This window comes from Myxocyprinus asiaticus, chromosome 44, assembly GCF_019703515.2.
Source record: "Myxocyprinus asiaticus isolate MX2 ecotype Aquarium Trade chromosome 44, UBuf_Myxa_2, whole genome shotgun sequence".
Classification (NCBI taxonomy): Eukaryota; Metazoa; Chordata; class Actinopteri; order Cypriniformes; family Catostomidae; genus Myxocyprinus; species Myxocyprinus asiaticus.
This window is the reverse complement of record NC_059387.1, coordinates 13,279,710-13,300,202: the sequence shown is the minus strand read 5'-3', so window position 1 is coordinate 13,300,202 and position 20,493 is coordinate 13,279,710. Positions and strand designations below refer to the sequence as shown.

Here is a 20,493-nt window from a genome sequence, read left to right as displayed (position 1 = left end):
TTGCCTTACTAATGTTTAGGGAGAGGTTGTGCTCCTGACACCAGCGTGTCAGATTGTGCACCTCCTCTCTGTAGGCTGTTTCATCATTGTCAGTGATCAGACCTATCACCGTCGTATCATCAGCAAACTTAATGATGGCATTGGAGCTATGTGTTGCCACACAGTCAAGTGTGTACAGGGAATACAGGAGTGGGCTGAGAACACAGCCCTGCAGGGCTCCAGTGTTGAGGGTCAGTGATGAGGAGATGTTACTGCCCATTCTAACCACCTGGCATCTGCTTGACAGGAAGTCCAGGATCCAGCTGCACAGCGAGCTGTTTAAGTCCAGAGTTTCTAATCAAGCTTGGAGGGCACTATGGTGTTGAATGCTGAGCTGTAGTCTACAAACAACATTCTCACATAAGTGTTCTTTTTTTCCAGGTGGGAGAGAGCAGTGTGTATTGTTGATGCAATGGCATCATCAGTGGAGCGGTTGCTGTAGTAAGCAAACTGCAATGGGTCCAGTGATGGAGCCAGCACAGAGCAGATGTAATCTCTGATTAGTCTCTCAAAGCATTTGCTGATGATGGGGGTCAGAGCAACAGGATGCCAGTCATTTAAGAAAGTGATTTTGGATTGCTTTGGTACAGGCACAATGGTGGACGTTTTAAAGCATGTGGGGACTACAGACAAAGAGAGGGAAAGGTTGAAAATGTCTGTAAAAACACCAGCCAGTTGGTTCGCGCACGAACTGATGACGTGGCCCGAAATGCCGTCTGGACCCACGGCTTTACGGATATTCACCCGTTGGAAGGATCGGGTCACATCCGCTACAGAGACAGAGAGTGAACTAACCTCTGTAGCTTCAGCTGCGAGAGCTCACTCCGCAAGGGCTGTGTTATTTCCCTCGAACCGTGCATAAAAAGTATTTAGCTCATCCGGGAGAGAGGCAGCGGTGTTCACGGCAGAGTTTTTATTCCCTTAAAGTCTGTGATGATATTTAATTCCCTGCCACATACGGCCAGTGATTTCACGAAAGAATGACTACTATGAGCCAGTTCTTTTTAGTGAGTCATCGAAGTGACTTGTGGTCTGTATTGAACTTACTTGCTTGGTTTAATCTAACAATTTACTCACTCAAGCAACAGTCTTTACTCAACTCAAAATCTTTACTTTTGGACATGTCAGACTCAAACTCTGGGTGAAAACCATGAAAAACTGAAAACTGTTACTGTATTGTATACTTTCTAAAAGCTATGTTTAAAAATGTACATTTATAAAGTTTGTAAGACTTAAATGAGTCTAAATAATGACCAGTTGTGGGTATGACAGCCTGTTAAAAATATGTATTAAATTGTGTATATATATATATATATATATATATATATATATATATATATATATATATATATATATAAGATGAATAACAGTAATAGTATTGGTTATTGGGTAACACTTTACAATAAGGTTCCATTTGTTAGCATTATTTAATGCATTAGGTATCTTGCAATGAAGAATATATTTTTGCAGTATTTATTCATCTTTGTTAATGTTAGTTAATAAAAATACAATTGTTAATTTTTCATTCATGTTAGTTCATAGTGCATTAACTAATGTTAACAAATACAACTTTGATTTTAAAAATGTATTAGTATATGTTGAAATTAACATTAACCAAGATCAATAAATGCTGTATAAGTATTGTTCATTGTTAGTTTGTTAAATAATGTTAACTAATGTTCACAAATGGAACCTTATTTTAAAGGGTTACCAGTTATTTTTATTTTTATTTTTTTGTGCATATTCTAAGGCCCAATTATGAGCCAAAAAGCACAGTTCTTGGCATCTCATTCTTTTCTCTTTCTGTCTATATATATAATCTGTCTGTTTCATCTTTTCCAGGTCTTCCTCTGCTGGTGCAGAGGACCATAGCCAGAACCATCATCCTGCAGGAGAGCATCGGCAAGGGCCGCTTTGGAGAGGTGTGGCGGGGGAAGTGGAGAGGAGAGGAGGTGGCAGTGAAGATCTTCTCCTCCAGAGAGGAGCGGTCCTGGTTTCGGGAGGCTGAGATCTACCAGACTGTGATGCTCAGGCATGAGAACATCCTCGGCTTTATCGCTGCTGACAACAAAGGTCAGCAGCACTGATGCATGCAGGGATTTGTTTATAAGTCTCGCCTTGATTGCGCCTCGTTTTAATGTGGTCACACAACATGTTCTGTTTAAAGACTTGACAAGTGATGTCTTTTAATGCTTAAAATTCTGTCAGAAATTATCCACCCTCATGTCATTCCAAAACCGTTTGAATTTCTTATGTGGAACACAAAAGGTGAAAATACAATAAGTATTCCAGTCTGTCTTTTCAAAACAACTGCAGTGGATAGTGACTCACAATAAAGCTTAAAGCTCCCAAAAAGTATCACAAACGTAGCGCTTAAAATACTGCAAATTCTTGCATGACCATGTGAGCCACTGTGAACAAGCTTCTCTCACAGTGCTCATGAATGCACAGCAGACATCAAGATTTTCACTGAAAAGTTCCTTAATTTTTTTTATTGTTTCTCATTAAAACCTATCGTATGCCTTTATAAGACTTGGAATATGACGCACAAGCAGCACTGACTATTTTTACAACAAGTTTGAGTGCTTTTTTAAGCTTTATAGTGAGTCACTATCAACTGCCTTTGTATTGAAAAGACGGATTGGAATATCCATAAAATTTTGTTCCTTTGTGTTCAGCATTAGAAAGTCAAATGAGTTTGGAACAGTGCCAGAAATTAAGTTTTATATTAAGGGGCAATATTTGCCCCCTGGATTTGATTTCCAGGAGCATTTTTTACTTTATTTATTTTCCTAACCTTTTAAAACATGAACTGTGTTTCATCCAATATGTCAAATGCATTCATTTAATCAATTCAGTAAAAACAAATTCTCAAGATTCAGAATTTATTACCTCTTAACCTAAAAATGAAATCAACTCTTATTTGTGCCATAATATGTATAACTAGGACTTTGAGATGTATGAGAAATGTTGAGAATATATCCTTAGAATTCATTACAAAGGCATTTTTCCCCCCACGTTTTGAATTTCAGGGTCATTTTTGGTGGCATTTTTGCCCTGAGCTCCCCTTAATTTCTGACCCTGGTTTGAAACATCATGAGGATGAGTAAATTATGACAGAAGTTTTATTTTTGCGTGAACATTTACCTAATCTAAGAAAATATCCAAATTCTTTTGAGGGACCTGAAGGATACAAATACACATAATACTAATTGCCTTCATAAATAAACTTGAGATTTGAAGTTTTTTTGGTATTTAAGACAATGTTCAAGTTGTTATTCAAGTCATTCCAAAACTTGCCTCTGTTATAACCTGCCCTTGAAATTGTTGAAACCAACAGCATCACTATTACTGTTGTTCATTATTTGGTTTAGGGATTTAAGCAAATCCCTAAAACGAAGTATAAATCTTTGAAATGCAACTCGCCATGCATTGTTTATGCGACAGTCATGTTGCCACAAATCATGCGAATTGTTGAGGAAAGGCATGTTATTACTTTACGAAATAATCAGACTTAGCGTTTCAACATGATCACCTGGGAAGTCAGCATGCTGTTTCCAAAAGTTCTGGTACCCTAGGATTGGAAACAGTATGCTGACTCACTGACATGCCCAATCTCCCATCAGAGATATCTGGAATGGCTCAACAACAATTACTTTCCCTCGTGGCACGACTGGTTGCGTCAGTTGCATGGGAGACCGCAGTTCAGTCCCCATTGAAACGAGGAAGTAATCATGTTCGTTTAAACAATAACTAGCATGATAAAGAGGTTGCATTTTGATCCCTAACATTGCATTTTGTCTTTACTAATGGTTAGGGTTAGATTTGGGTTTTGGTTGGGGGGGTAGATTAAGTAAAATAAGCATTTCTCTTCACTGTTTAAAACCATGTTCAGCTGAAAACAATTCTTTTTACAACTGGCTTCTGGCGACCTCTCCTGGATATAAATGGATGTCACGCTTGTTTATATGCTCTGAAACACTTACCGCTTTAGCCTCTGGGGGCAGTGTTTTCAAATTCGGTCAACGTATACCGATTTTGGCTAAAGAAAAATTGGCACACACTTGCTGATTTTTATGTGAAATCAGGCTGAGCATTTCCACCTGTTGGAAGATAAAATTGGAAAAATCCTGCAGACTTGTAATGAAGAAGGAACCCGGGCCTTATCTTGTGGCTGGAGAATCATAGAGACTTTAGGGCAGACTCTGATTTAGCTACAGTACATTACCATCAGATCCCATTTCACATCAGACAGAGTTCATTTAGAGAAAAAAAAGTGTTGCTGAATTTCTTGACTCTTGTATCTGATTAACAATTCTTAGCCTTAGACTCTGTTATAAGTGATATTCAGCAACATACTCTCCTTTTTTCAGAGTGATTTTGGAAGCATGTTGTGTGAGTTTGAGTTTATTTTGAGCAGTTGTTGAAGTCCACCAGCGGATTTGAGATCTCACAAGCCATCTGGAGGTCTCGCACTCTGAGAATGGCTGCTATTTGATCATCTAATCTGTCTTTTCTTTCTCAATCTCTCTCACTCTCTCTTTCTCTCAGACAATGGGACATGGACCCAGCTGTGGTTGGTATCAGACTACCATGAGCATGGCTCTCTGTTTGACTACCTGAATCGGTACACAGTGACGGTGGAGGGCATGATCAAGCTGTCTTTGTCCACTGCCAGTGGCCTGGCTCACCTGCATATGGAGATTGTCGGAACACAAGGTATTTGTTTGCTCACCTGTGTTCTGAAAACCACAGACATTTGCACAATAACTCTCACACCTGTGGTTGGTGCACCGACCGCCTGTTATCAAACAGAAATGAATGATCTTTTTGCAGCTACTGTGTACCTTTGTACATTTTGAGTATACTGTATGTTGGCAAAATTCCTCCTAGTGATGAAGTTAACAAAAAATTACAAAAAAGTACCATGGTAGTACCATGGTATTTGGTCAATATTGTGACTCATAAACAAAGAGCAATGTTTTGATGGCATCACAGAGCCACTTTGTTTAATAATGTTTTATTTGCGTATTAAAGGAAATCTTGGAAATCTGTATTTGTTAATGATCTTAATATCATGGTATTTTTTAATTACCTAAGGTTACCATATAAATGCCATGGTGTATGAATATGGTAATCATTCAGTACCATGAGATATATTTCAATATATTTCCCTGGGCAGCCTCAGCAAGTGTCTGTATTGGATGTTGTCACCATGTCAGCCATAGCAGATGTTAATTTGGTTACTCATTTATAGTGAGCTGGTAATTCCTTTTCACACAGGCTGTACTGTTTTCAATCAAATGATGCCAAATCAATATTGCACCTTTACAAGCCTTGCTTATTTAGCCACCACAGGCTCAGGGAATTATTTTTTTATTTAGCAAAATAGTAGTTTGAATCACATTTTTCCTTTCCGGTTCCAAACTTTTAAGCATTTTTGCTGGTTTGAGATTTATTTAGACTGCTGTGTTGCTTTCATAAGTATTTAATGGGATTTCTTGAATAATTATGTCATCAACAGAGGTGTTTGTTGTTGCGGCAAGCTTCATTTAACGGCACGGCAGCTTTGTTACATTCATATAATTGAGACATAATGCCCCATTACACTTTGACAGTGTGTCACAATCGAGACTTTTTAAGATCAATTTAACAGGGCCTATTGTAGTGTGAAAGGTATAAACAAAGCTTTAATTTGTTTATGACTGCTGAAAAGTGATGTATTTTTAGTGGCACTTGCTAAGACAAGCTTCTCTATTACTATTGTTCAGGGTTTTTCAAAACCCCTAACCGTAAAAATGAAACTTTGATGCGCAAATTGTCTGATATCTCGTGTAAAAGACTTTCTATAATGATTTCTAGTACTGCATACATTGAAAAACTATTACGTTTGGAAACGGAAAACAAGAATTTTCAACTGAAAACGTATTAATGTGGTTGTGGCTTCAGAGGGGGTCAGGGACAGATTCAACAAAGGTATAAATGATAATTCTTTATTGTTATCTAAGTAACAAAATCGATGCAAGTAATATGCAATCTGTAAGTGCTGTTTTCTATTTTGTATGGGAAATTGCGAATGGTTCTTTGTTCAATTAAACAAGAGATGCATGTGAATGCAAGGTGTAAATGTAATCCAGATTAAGACTTGGGGGTGGGCTCCTTTGACTAGGACCAGTAAGTAACCACATAGCAACCACCCAGAACACCCTAGCAACTACCAAGTACTCCCTATTAGCCACATAGCAACATGCTTGCAGCCACCCAGAAAACCTTTGCAACCTCATTGCAATTTAGCGCAACCAATGTAGTCCGATTCCTGAACGAATGACTCTATGTGGAGGTTCTTTTGAATGTACAGTGTGAAAAATACAGCGCAACCAATGTAGTCTGATTCCTGAACGAATGACTCTTACCAGCCGTTTTTTTTTTTTTTTTTTTTTTTTTTGCATGGGCAAGCACTTTTCACAATTCTTTCAGGAAATTTTAAAATCTAGTCCTAAATGTGAGAAATTCCTGGTTGTGCTTTGAAACAGACTTTTAAGATTTTCTTTGCAGTGCGTGCAACACTAATCTGCATGTAGTCTTCGAAAGGCAGAGGACCAGTTCTGTTGGTTTCCCTTGTGTGCTTGAAGGTTTAGAGCAATATGCATGCTGGGGCAGCATTTAACCATCAGCGAATAATGAAAAGTGTTTATTTAGCTCATGGGGCACTGTGAAATTGTCCCTCAGGGAACACAGTGCTTGCTTGTGTGGGTTTACATCCACGTTAGTGTGTGCGGAGGCGTGTCACTGTGCACATGAGTGTGTATGTGTGTGTGTGTTTGACTGTGACATGTTGGAAGTTTTCCCAATGGTGTCTATAGGCCAGAAATTACTGCATGTTCGGAGTGCATGGTATTCCTCATCCCTTAGACAAAGTACTGTGGTGGTACCATAGGACAGTAGTTGTATCAGACGGTAGTACCATGGTACTCTTTGAATCATTCAGAACCATCAAAACCATTGTATATAACACAGTTCTGAAAATGGGGGGGAATTCATATGGTGGGATTTACGCACTGGGGGGGGGAAATAACATTTTACAACAATCACACCTAAATCTCACGGGAGCTACTTATTTAAATTCTTACTTCTAGTTTTATTCAGATGGAATTATTTTAAGTATTCATTACAGCCTACATAATGTCCCTTCTCTTCAGTCACTTGTTTCTCAGCAAGATGTGATGCAATCATGTGCCAATGAGGTTTATTGTTGTTCTTGTAAAATATATTTAACAAACACTTAAACAGGTAGTTAAAAGGATAGTTCACCAAAATGAAATTTCTGTCATCATTACCCTCAAGCCTGTATGAATTTCTCTCTTCTGTGGAACACAACATACACTATATTGCCAAAAGTATTCGCTCACCCATCCAAATAATTGAATTCAAGTGTTCCAATCACTTCCATGGCCACAGGTGTATAAAATGAAGCACCTAGGCATGCAGACTGCTTCTACAAACATTTGTGAAAGAATGGGCTGCTCTCAGGAGCTCAGTGAATTCCAGCGTGGTATTGTGATAGGATGCCACCTGTGCAACAAGTCCAGTCGTGAAATTTCCTCGCTACTAAATATTCCACAGTCAACTGTCAGTGGTATTATAACAAAGTGGAAGCGATTAGGAATGACAGCAACTCAGCCACGAAGTGGTAGACCACGTAAAATGACAGAGCGGGGTCAGCGGATGCTGAGGCGCATAGTGCGCAGAGGTCGCCAACTTTCTGCAGAGTCAATCGCTGCAGACCTCCAAAGTTCATGTGGCCTTCAGATTAGCTCAAGGACAGTGCGTAGAGAGCTTCATGGAATGGGTTTCCATGGCCGAGCAGCTGCATCCAAGCCATACATCACCAAGTGCAATGCAAAGCGTCGGATGCAGTGGTGTAAAGCACGCCGCCACTGGACTCTAGAGCAGTGGATACGCGTTCTCTGGAGTGACAAATCACACTTCTCCATCTGGCAATCTGATGGACTAGTCTGGGTTTGGCGTTTGCCAGGAGAACGGTACTTGTCTGACTGCATTGTGCCAGCTGTGAAGTTTGGTGGAGGGGGGATTATGGCGTGGGGTTGTTTTTCAGGAACTGGGCTTGGCCACTTAGTTCCAGTGAAAGGAACTCTGAATGCTTCAGCATACCAAGAGATTTTGGACAATTCCATGCTCCCAACTTTGTGGGAACAGTTTGGAGATGGCCCCTTCCTGTTCCAACATGACTGCACACCAGTGCACAAAGCAAGGTCCATAAAGACATGGAGTTTGGTGTGGAAGAACTTGACTGGCCTGCACAGAGTCCTGACCTCAACCCGATAGAGCACCTTTGGGATGAATTAGAGCAATGACTGCGAGCCAGGCCTTCTCGTCCAAAATCAGTGTCTGACCTCACAAATGCGCTTCTGGAAGAATGGTCAAAAATTCCCATAAACACACTCCTAAACCTTGTGGAAAGCCTTCCCAGAAGAGTTGAAGCTGTTATAGCTGCAAAGGGTGGGCCGACGTCATATTAAACCCTATGGATTAAGAATGGGATGTCACTTAAATTCATATGCATCTAAAGGCAGATGAGCGAATACTTTTGGCAATATAGTGTATGTTAGGCAGAATGTAATCCCAGTCACCAATGCATCTTTTTTTTTTTTTTTTTCCTATACAATGAAAGTGAATGATGACTGAAACTAACATGCCTAACATCTCCTTTTGGGTTACAAGAATTCTGAATTTTGGGTGAACTATCTCTTTAAAAGTTCAAGCCTGCTCAGCACTAACATTTAAAATGGCTGCTTGATGATGTTGACAAAATGCATTGTAAATGTTAATAGAGAGAGAAAATAAAAAATACTGAGAGACAACCTTGTGGCTAAATCAGTTATGACATATACTGAAAACAGATAATATGTATATTAAAGATAAATCATAATATATTTAATGTAATGTAGATATTAATATGTTGGTATTTATATTATATTATTATTACTGTTTGTAAACTTTTACATACTTATTAAAATTGATTGAACCACAAGGCAGAAAAAAAATACCTGTAAAGGTCAGATGGAACCAGGGTCAGAAATTAAATTTTCCATTAATGTTGGAATTGATTTCCAGTGGCATTTTTTACCTTTACAATGGCAATTTTTTTACCTTTTAAAATGCTCTCTCAATCTCTCTCATTCTCTTCAATCTCGTCATCCTTTTATGTCAAATAATTCAATTTAAACAATTAATTCAATTTGAAAATTGACATTTCAATAATTACATAATTGCCTGATCTCTACATTGCATAATGTATATTGTTACTCAAACAACTTTTTCTCATTCACATATTTCCAAATATTTTGGCTATTCAATGAACATAGCCTTCAAAACTAATATCATGCGCCGACATAGAGGAGGAAATGACAGCATTTCTCCAGATTTGGAATGAGGAGCTTATAAAAAATATCATGCCAATTGAATAAACTATGCAAAAAACATACATTTCACAATGAACATTAGTCAGAGGTATGATAAATACACTAAAAGGGATTATTGTTCATTAAAATTATTAATTTATTTTTAATTACATTTTTATTAACTTCAAGGCTATTTAACATATATAGCAGATATAATTATTGTTAATATTATTATTAACTACATTATAGCATTTGGTCACATTATATTTTGTGATTTCTTAGACCAGATTAAATTACTAAATATAGCTATAACATCCACCCCTCCCGCACTTTTGGCCTCTAGCTGGTGAGGAGGCTTTTCGAACAGACAGATGCATAAGTGAGATGAGCCAATGGGTTTTTAGGCCTTAATGACTGAGGAAGATACGAAATGACATGAAAGATGGCAAAACTAGATCGCTCCAACCTCAGGCGATTGTAATGTTGACAACTTCTTGATAATAATCAGGAGCGATAGTTTAATTGCGTCGTTCGCTTACGGAGATGCAGTATAATGGCATTTGCATGTCGAATTAACAAGTTTAGAAAGGTTTACACATCTGTAACATCTTAAGTTCAGTAACCACAGTGCGACAAACAAAGTGCTTCCTCACTGCGCATGCTCATACTAAACTCAGCAGGCGCTGAATGCGCTGCTGCACTAGACGGGAAGAGAAAGAGAGAGAGAGAGGTATGGACATGATGATTTACTTCAGCAGCTTCTGGAGTTAGAGCTTGATACAAAAACAAAATAACTGATTTGATTTGTTCATCTGAATGGATTGGTTTACTAATTTGCAGCTACATTTGAAAGGTACGGTATGCTTAAATAAACGTGGTAGTATGTCCAAAGATGGTAAATGGTACATGTTCAAAGAACACGGTATTACCACAATACATGTTTGACAAACATGTTAGGACAGTTGTGCATGTCCAAATAAACATGGTAGTACCATGGTAATCATGGTGTTACTGTCTCCTTATGGTGAATTGCACATTACACAGGAATTGTATTATATTCCTCTTTTAAATCAATTTAGATAAAAGCATCTTCTGAATGAATGTTTAATCATGTAAAATACCAATTACCATGGTACATGTCCAAAAACATGTCTTTTTTGTTAGTGTCATACCTTTCTAGATAAGAATACCTTCCTCGCCTAGTTTAATTGATCATTTGTCTGTCGCTTTTCTTTAAAACTCTTTCTCGTTAGATTGTGAACTTCTCTAACCTCGTGTTCCTTCGTTTGATTTCAGGCAAGCCTGCTATCGCACACAGGGATCTGAAATCAAAGAATATTCTAGTCAAGAAGAATGGCACATGCTGTATTGCTGACTTAGGCTTGGCTGTACGCCACGACTCGGCCACCGATACCATCGATATTGCACCCAATCACAGAGTGGGCACCAAAAGGTAATGTTCCCCTGTCAAGAAACTTCTGCCACTCTTCTAGTTCTTCAGTTAAATGTGGTGGTTAGCAGTTGAGGTTTGCTTTTTTTTCTACTTAAAGCGATATTTTTCTTTGTTTGTCTCTTACGTCTTCTCCCACCAACAGGTAAGGATGGGAATATAACAATTCTGGTTTGATTCCAAATCCATTTAACGATTATGGTTCCGTAACTCTTCCATTTACAATTATTTTAGTAACTGCATTTTTTAAATTGCGTCCAATTAAATTAACATGCTCTCAGCTTACTTAACCCAATTGCCTCAACAAGTGAAGAACAGCATGAAATTAGTGCCCACTTCTCAACGTGCTCATTGTGAAGAGCCTTTCTGAGGGTAATAGGAAGTCTGGCATTGTCACGTTTTTAAAGTTGGAAACTTCTCTGTTAACCCTACTACTGTCCTGGCTCACGGCCTGAACTCCACCTCACCAGACCCTAAAAAATATACAGATTAATCAGGATAAAGAAACTGACTTCCCCCTCCTGAATTTGGGGGGAAATAGTCCTTTTAATGCCCTTATGTCCTGTGAAAGTCTTCACAATAACCTAGTTGTGTTATTCCCCCCCCTCCTGGTATCATAACAGCTATTAACGCTACCTTAGCGTCAGTTGAAAGGCTTTAGGATGGTCTTTACTACTGGGGCATTTTGTTAGATGTTTCAGATGTATTTAAACATTATAAGTACTTAAAATTTGAATTAAAGGAATAGTTCGCCCCAAAATGAATTTACTCACCCTCATTTTGTTTTAAAACCATGTTTTTTTCTTTCTCATGGAACGTAGATTTTTTGGAGAATGTCTGGCTGCTCTTTTCCATTCAATGAAAGGGAACGGTGGCTGTCGAGCCCCAAAACTAAAAAAAAATATCATCAAGGTTATCATTGATGTCAGACTTGGCACAATATGTATTTAAACACTGTATTTGAATAGAATGAGATCTAAGAGATCCAGCAAATAACGACTTAAATGTAGTTTTTTTTCCTCAAACTAAGCTGTTGTATGGATTTAGTCTTTAGTCATATGGTCTATTTTATGTGATTTTATGGTGTTTTTTAAATTTATTTTATTTTTTTCTTATTTTTTGGGCTTGACAGCCCCAGATCCCATTCTAAAAAGGCACTCTGTACATTCTCCAATGTATCTTTTGTGTTCCACAGAAAAAAGAAAATCAATAGCATGAGGGTGAGTAGCCAAAACAATGAATATTTTTTTTTTGCACATTCCTTTGGGGGGAACTAGTCTTAAAGAATTGCAAAGTTGAGGACCTCTGCACATTTTTTTTCTTTTCTTTTTTCCAACATATAAGCTCAAGCTGCTAGTTTCTCTCCTTTTTCTGAGACTTTTTTGAGTTGTAAACCTCGGCCCTTGGGGAAATTGTATTTGTTCGTATAAGTGCTAAGTAACAACAAAATAAACCTTGAAAAGGACCCTTTTATGTCATTAGGGTGCATAAATCTGCTAAACTCGGGATTATCATTATTTTAGTGTGTTTTATGAAATAAAATATCTCTTCAACAGGTATATGGCCCCAGAGGTGCTTGACGATTCAATAAATATGAAGCATTTTGAGTCTTTCAAGAGGGCAGACATCTATGCCATGGGACTAGTCTTCTGGGAAATAGCAAGCAGATGTTCTATCGGAGGTAACATGCTTTTTTCCTACTCCCTAAACAAATACTTTCCCAATTATCCCTTCAATCTCCATTATCAATACAACATATAAAGTGTTATCATGTGATCGTCCTAATTAATCTTTCAATCATATAAGCAGTATCATCATAACATAAGACAATATCATCTGTTGTTTTATGATTTTCTAGAGATGTTTTTCCTTGTGCTTGTAGCCCTGGTTTGACTAAACACTGTTTTTCCACAGGCATTCATGAAGACTACCAACTGCCGTACTACGACCTGGTGCAGTCTGACCCGTCGGTGGAGGAAATGAGGAGAGTCGTGTGTGAACAGAAATTACGACCCAACATTCCAAACAGGTGGCAAAGCTGTGAGGTAATCATGCACAACTTTGCCCAAAAAATGCCTAACCTAACCCTAACCCTGGATACCCTGTGCATATGCTATTGACTTTGTTCATCAAATGTATCCTCTTTTTATATATATATATATATATATATATATATATATATATATATATATATATATATATATATATATATATAATTTTAAATTCTCCTTATAGATAAATGTGTTAACACCAGCATTTCATTATGCCGTACACAATATGCCCTCTCTTTCGGAGTAATCACATCACTGCGGCCCCCTGCACAGGATGGAGCATTAGTGAATCCTAATGGTGCTCTTCTGCTGTTTAAATTCCCACATGTGTGCATTCTTGTGTCATTGAGGACACCACAGTCTTGTCTGAGCAAACCAGAGTCCCCACCAGAGTGGCGTGAGAGGAGTACCGCCATATTTTCCCCTCTCTCAGATTTCCCGTCTGTTGCCCCCCAACGTTAATCAAAGGAGGACCCAAACCATTCTGTTCTGTCTTCAGCGGTGTCTTCTCTTACTTGGGAAGTAACACAATTTGATTGGATTTGATCCACGATACCACAGCTATGTAATATAATCCAAATGTTCTTAACTTGTCGGTCGCAGGTCTGTTCTGGTAAGGTCGCAGACAGCAGGGAAAAACAATGCTAAATACATTTAATAATACGCAACTAACCTTATAATCGTGCACAGATAGGATAGCAAAATAAATAGGCTTCTCAATGCTTGACATATCTTTTGTTATCATAAAAGGCTGTGCCTCTAAACCAAATTCTACTGTATTTTGGCACAAATTAATTTCTCACTTGGTAAAAGCTAGCCAAATTAGGCAGGTGCCAAATGGGACGGGTTACGTGACATGCCCTCATCCCCAAATACTTAAAGGAAAATATTATTCAGACTACATTAAATATGGGTTCACGTGCAGTGAGAGTGAATTATATTATAATAGTTTGGTTTTAAGGAAATTTTGGTTTACTTTTGTATAATAACAATTTTGGTTCTGTGTTTAGCCACCACTTGATGCCCAATGTAAAATCTGAGCAAAATCAGTTGAGAACCACTGAACTAATCTTTCTGCATCATTTGAAGGCTGCCAAACCTCTTTTTTTTTTTTTTTTTTTTTTTAGAAACTTATGTGAAATAGAGATGCATGTCGCTTTGTCTTGCCTTCTGTTGTCATAAATAGATATACCGTCTTTATTTCTTGCCAACTGTGTTGGAGGACCTCGTATCTAGTGCATGACTCAGCTGCAGTACGAGTGACATTTAATGTTTGGTGCAGCATTTAAGCAGATGGTATTTCTGCATTCTCGCCCTCGTTTACAGGTTAGTCTGTAAATGCAGATGCCTGCAAAAAGATCTGTGTCTTTGGAAAGTGTTTTGACTTTGACCGGAGCATACAATCTGAGTGTAAAATCTGAGCCTGTATCAGATAATGTGGGGTGCAAATTACAGTTTTGCTGATAAGCTGACAAGTTTGCATGTGCAGAGGTTTACAAGTCACAGAATCTGTAAGATGTTCATAATTTAAAAAATAAATAAAAATAAGAATGATGATAAAAATGTCATTTTATTTTGTTTTTGTTTAGTATTACATTTGCATTAATATATTTACTGTGTATGTGTGTGTATGTGTATATATATATATATATATATATATATACATACACTGTGTAACCCCCCCCTCCCCCTTCAATGGGACTGATTGATAAAAATCAGACTGTGCCAGATTGTTCAGAGATCAGATTGATCAGACGTTAAAAACAACCACATTCAAAACAGCCTGTTGTTTTTTGAGGCCTTATTTTCTCACTCAAGGCGATACCCTTCGATTTGGTGAGAGAATTTTTTATTTGGCGGCAGCTAAATTAAACAGATTTGCATATCACAGTGTTTATGTTTTCATAGCTCTATCTCTGTCTTAAGCAAAAACAGATATAGTTTGATTTGCATTCTGTAGAAAATACTACCACACCGCAAGCAGAATGTGGGTGTGAGTAATTACCCCTAAGAGAGCTCAAATCTCTTTTGAGATTGTTGTGCATTTTGTAGGCTGGTAGCAGTGTGCTCAGTATAGAAAGCTCTTTTGCTTGCTTTGTCTAATTTGAATCCAATAAAATTCCAAGCGATAAGTAAATCTGTTGGAGCAGCACTCTGTCCAACTCTCACAAGCTTCACTTTATTAAGGGCTCTTAGAGGAGGACTCGCTGAAGTCATTCGGCGATGATGTGCAGATAATGGAAAGAAGGCCATAAATGTCTACAGTAAATGTATTTGTATCCATTCTAGCATGTCCGAGCTGGCGTGAACCTCAATGTGGAATACTGAGACATTTAACAGTTTGCTAAAACTGCTTGGGGAAAATAGTTTAAGCGTTTCAGAGTTTATGTCTTTCAGATGAGCTATTGTGAATTAAACACCAAAGTACAAACAAGGGTCATTCACACGGAACGTGTTATTGCGTCCATCTATGCTACTTTTCTGTTGTTTTTCCTATGTAAACATGTGCTAGGACGTTTTTTGACGCTGTTTTTTTTATACTATGTTTGGTTAAAAAGAACAACAATTTTAAAAAATGCGCCTCGACACTTGCATTCTTTTCATTGTGCTGTGTCTAGTTTTTTTTAGTGCAAGAACGTGTTCAACTGTAAATATTTGTGTTTCAGATGCTATTTGGACTGAATGCTTTTAGTATTTTTGTGGTTCAGTAATGAATGTTCTGTATAAGCAATCAAAGCCATCTCTTGCATTTAAATCTGAGGTTGTTTTTCTATGTACATATGCGCCAGACCAGCATCTTTTACCATTGCGCTGCTCTTACTGTCTTTTCAGCATTTTATGCAGAAGTGCCACGTCCACAGGTGTCAGGTTAAAAAAAAATAATTTAAAAATTTTGTTGTTGTTGAGAAAAGTGTTTTGAGGCACCTGCATTCTGTTCTTTTCATTGCACTGCATCTAGCTTTTTAAGTGCAAAACACTTGCAGCCTTATTTTAAGAGCGCTAGCATTAAGCGTAGCACTATGCCATAAATCATAAGAGCAAAGTCAGTGGGCATGGCCATAAAATTTTGGTATTTTTGTGCAAGCATGCGCTAAGTCTAGGCACAAGTAGGTTTGGCGAAATCGCGCAAATGGGCTGGATTAAGTGCAATTGAATTCTGAGGTTTTTCTCTGTGATTTCCACCGTCTGCCTCCTATTACATTCCATATCCTGTCAAGCACCAGCGATGTAAACAAAGACAGCACATTCGTAAGAAGTTGGTAGTGTAAATGGACTGTATGCAATGAATTAGATGTGTGTAAAATGTGCATAAACTGCGTCCTTGATGAATGCCAGGCATATTTTTTGTAGTGACACGCTCCTTTTATATGCATAGAAAATGTGATTCTCTTCTGGATTTGGATGTACGCTCAGTTAAATTATAGGGAATGTAAGTAATATTAATCATTTTCATCTACTGACACACAAATCATGGCTAGAATTAACAGTGATTGTATCGGCACGCACTTCACTTCTACTGGTCGATTTTGATTTAAAAAAAATTCATGTATTCAAACATGAAAAAATTAAACAAAAATATTTCTAAATTCAAATTACACCTTAAACAAAACGAAAATATAATCAGAATAACGAAGTGGTAAAAAAGTAATTCCCAATTCAAACATTTTAGTCTCTCCTTCTTCCATCTCAGCAACAGTTGGAAAATTAAATCATAAATACAATTGTAAATACACAATAATAATAATAATACATAACAATAAAAATAATAATACAAATAACTGAAAAATAAACCATGACCTCTAGAAAGTTTAATACAAATCTCAAGCAATTACCCCTGGAAAAATTGGCGATTGTTTGATGTTCTGTACTTTCAGAATTTGGACATGAACTTTATTACCACCTGCTCGTGGAATCTCTAAACTGCAAATGCAGGAACTGAATTTGGATTTTGCGCTGAGTTAAGAGGTGGTATTGAAACGTATTAGCGCAATGACCTATTTCTCAGGAAATTAGCAAATTGTGCTTTGCGCCACTTCATTAACATACAATACACCCACAGTTTGCATGCATCCTCCCATAATAGCGCAAACACTCCCACCCATGCCCATTTGTGCTTTGCGCTGGCACGAAAATTGTGCTTAAAATTAGCGCTCTCACGAAAATTGGATAAGACGTTACTCACGGTCATAGCAGCGCTTTGCGCACTCACAAAAATAGAGCTCTTGGTCTGTACGGCCCTGAAGTATTTATGTGGCATATCTATAACATACAGTAAATAAGATTTAAAATGCAATTTTGGACTGAATGCTATTAGTATATACATTTTTGGCACGGCAATGATTGTATCAACAATAAAAACCATCTCTTCCATGTATATCTGAGGTTTTCCAGTCGTTTTTCTATGTAAACATGCGCTACATGGACGTTTTTGGCCATTTTGTTGCGTTTCACAATTTCTTCAGCGCATCGCGCAGGTACTCCACATTTTTCCGAAGACATGTTAGGTTAAAGAAAAATGCATCTGCAGCCATCTGTGTTTTGTTCTATTCGTTGCACTGCATCTAGCTTTTTTAGCACAAGAAATTATTCAGTCTGAATGGCCCATAAGTGTTTGTGACATTTCTTTAACATAACATTTCAGATGCACTTTTGGACTGAACACTATTAGTATGTTTGTGGTTCAACAATGAATGTTTAAGAAATAAAAGCCATCTCCTCCATGTTTATCTGAGTTTTAGACGCTTGCTGGTTTCCATTATGTTGTGTCACACTGGGTATCCCCGCCCACAGTGAAATCTCATTGGTCCAAAATCCTGTTCCATAAAACATCAGATATGCTCTGATTGGGTGTGATAGATTTTTTTTTGCCACTTCCTACTACTACCTACTCATGACTAGCAATAGCAAGTAACAAATTATCATTCATGGCTGTGATGTAAACTAAAACTATTGGTTATTTATTATAGTAAACAGGATGGGCCCTTCTTTTCATTTCTGGAATATTTTCGATGTAAGGAAAGAAAACTTTGCTTATCAAGCATTTGAATGGGGTCTTTAACATCTTTCTCTTGTTTCGTTTTCAGGCTCTGCGAGTGATGGCCAAGATCATGCGAGAGTGCTGGTACGCAAACGGAGCCGCCCGCCTCACTGCCTTGCGCATCAAAAAGACTTTATCCCAGCTCAGTCAACAAGAGGGTATTAAAATGTAGGCCAGCAGGCAAGGGAAGTTGGCTTACCGTTTTGAAAGTCAAACTATCATGATCCTTTATTGTATTACCCTCTGCCCTCAAGAGAGGACACAAGCACTTTGAATGAATTTTTGCTTTTGTTTTGCCTCTGTTTTGGTCTTACCATTGCTTGTGAACTTTGGGTCTTTGAGGCTAAGAGAATATGAACTCTTGATGTTATAACCCATACCCCACCTTTGGTAGGCACGTCCGTCTGGACTTTTTGATAGGTTGGCCCTGCAGATGATGGAATATCGTTTTTGTATGGAAGCACAGCACCAGACTCCAACAATAGCATGGCAGATATTTGCAAGCCTCCTGGGTGCTGGGTTAAACGAAAAAGCTGCCCAGCAAAGAAGGTTTTTTTTTTATTTATAAATTGTGCTTGTTCAGTGACTGGGTAGATTTTATGTTTTTTTCTCATGAAGGGATGACTGTTTCTTTGGGAACTTATTATTTGCACCTTGTTTTCCTTTTCGCTTATCACTGCAGTTATTCAGGTCAGCATAACGAAAATGTTTTCGTTCTTTTCGTTTTCACTCATTTTTTGCTCAAACAAAACTGGACATGACCTCATTCAGTCTTGGCAAACATGCTGTGACATATGCAATATAGATAAATCTTATCTACTTTATATTTTTACTGCTCTGCTGCAACAACTACAAATTCAACTACGATGACAACCATGCCTTCCAAGCCAGGTGTTACCAGAAAGTGCCACTGCTTTGAACCAACCCTCCCTCATGGTGTGAGCTGGCCCCTTCGGTCACCGTTGGTCCTAACGTTTTGACGTTGGAGAGATTCTTTAAGTTTCTCATGGGATGTCTGTTATGCACAAGGAGCAAAAGGGGCCGCTTCACTTGAATTTGCTGGTGCCATTTTTCATTTTCTGCCTCTTCATGATCTTCATTGATGCAGCACTGAGGGATGTAACAACAACAATCCAGACCTCTTCTCATTTTACAGCTTCTTTTTTGGACATTATGTAATTTGTGGGGGAATTGCTGCATATTGGGAAACTAATGACTGACCCAAGTACCCTGATGGTGCTGTGAATGGACACCCACCTTTGTTCTATCATTTGATTGGTAGAAACTGGAAAACTGACGAGGGTCTGTGGCCAGTAAACTGAGTTGCAAAATGACTATATCAAGGACGAAGTATAGCAAGGATTAAGTAACTGTCGCTTGATGCGAAGAAAATGAAGAGCAGCCCAGGGATTGGACTATGGACAAGTTGGCTTTAAAAATAAAAACAATAGCATTTCTGAAAGTTGCGCGATGAAAACGTATGACTAAAATATTTCTTACAGTCAAGCTTTTGTTCTCAGTTTGCAAAAATGCTAAGATACATTCATTATAAATATAGCAAATGAATATTTACTAAGCCATAGGTTTTCCAACATTTTGTGGCAACTTTTTCTAATAGAATGTAAACAAAAAGTGAATAATGAATTCAAGGACTGCTTCAAAACTTTGGAGCAAGCCTTAAGGGACCAATCGAATATGTTGAGGTTGTTTGTGCATTGATGTAAAAAATTCTGTTTGAATCGACTATAATAACACAGTAGGGTCAATACAGTATGTAACAGAATACATAAATGTAGCAAAAGATCAAGCAGTTTATATGTCTATGGAGGTAAATTTGCCACCCAAACAAGCTTGCTGTCTAGTGTTTCAAAGCTGTATGCTATTTGATAGTGTTGTTTTCCATAGCTGCGTTTATGAATGAAAACTTAAACGGCATGCTGAACATGGCTAAACAGGTTTCACACTTTATTTTCTCAAGGTATACATTTCTGAAGATACAGTGATTAAGAGTGCAACTTGAGATTTTTTGCATCCCTATGTTTTTGGTGACACTTTATTTCTGGAAAAACATCACTAGTCACTTATACTAGCTATACGTTCATTTCATACATCATTAATAAGAAGTAAGAGCCCGTCTTTGAAGAAACAAGAATATTTTCATTAGTTTGGCAGTTTCTGCGGTTCAAGCGTGTTAATTGCTGTTGCAATAGGGTTTTTTTCTGCTGTTGGTCAAATATTTTGGTCTTGTGTATGTAGACAACATTGCTGCTCTGCAATACTATTCTTAGTGCTGGTGCGAGTAAAGTATATGGTAACACTTTACAATAAGATTGTATTTGTTAACATTAGTAACTGCTTTGTTAACAAATAAATAATGAACAATATTTTCAACAGCATCTTAATGTTAATTTTACAAAATACAATTGTTCTTTGTTAGTGTATGTTAACATATACAACTTCTGCTGTTTATAATGTATGAATACATGTTGAAAT

General features: G+C 37.7%; 1 protein-coding gene across 1 annotated transcript in view; it reads left to right on the top strand.

The window, feature by feature from the left end:
• Positions 1-20,022, top strand: part of LOC127434733 (TGF-beta receptor type-1-like) — an 81,049-nt gene extending 61,027 nt beyond the window's left edge. Inside the window, exons 4-9 of the mRNA XM_051687677.1 lie at positions 1,882-2,112; positions 4,591-4,758; positions 10,758-10,914; positions 12,468-12,592; positions 12,826-12,956; positions 18,047-20,022. Coding sequence (XP_051543637.1) covers positions 1,882-2,112; positions 4,591-4,758; positions 10,758-10,914; positions 12,468-12,592; positions 12,826-12,956; positions 18,047-18,172 — 938 coding nt within the window. The 3' untranslated portion in view covers positions 18,173-20,022. The remainder of the gene's footprint in view (positions 1-1,881; positions 2,113-4,590; positions 4,759-10,757; positions 10,915-12,467; positions 12,593-12,825; positions 12,957-18,046) is intronic.
• Positions 20,023-20,493: the final 471 nt, after the last annotated feature.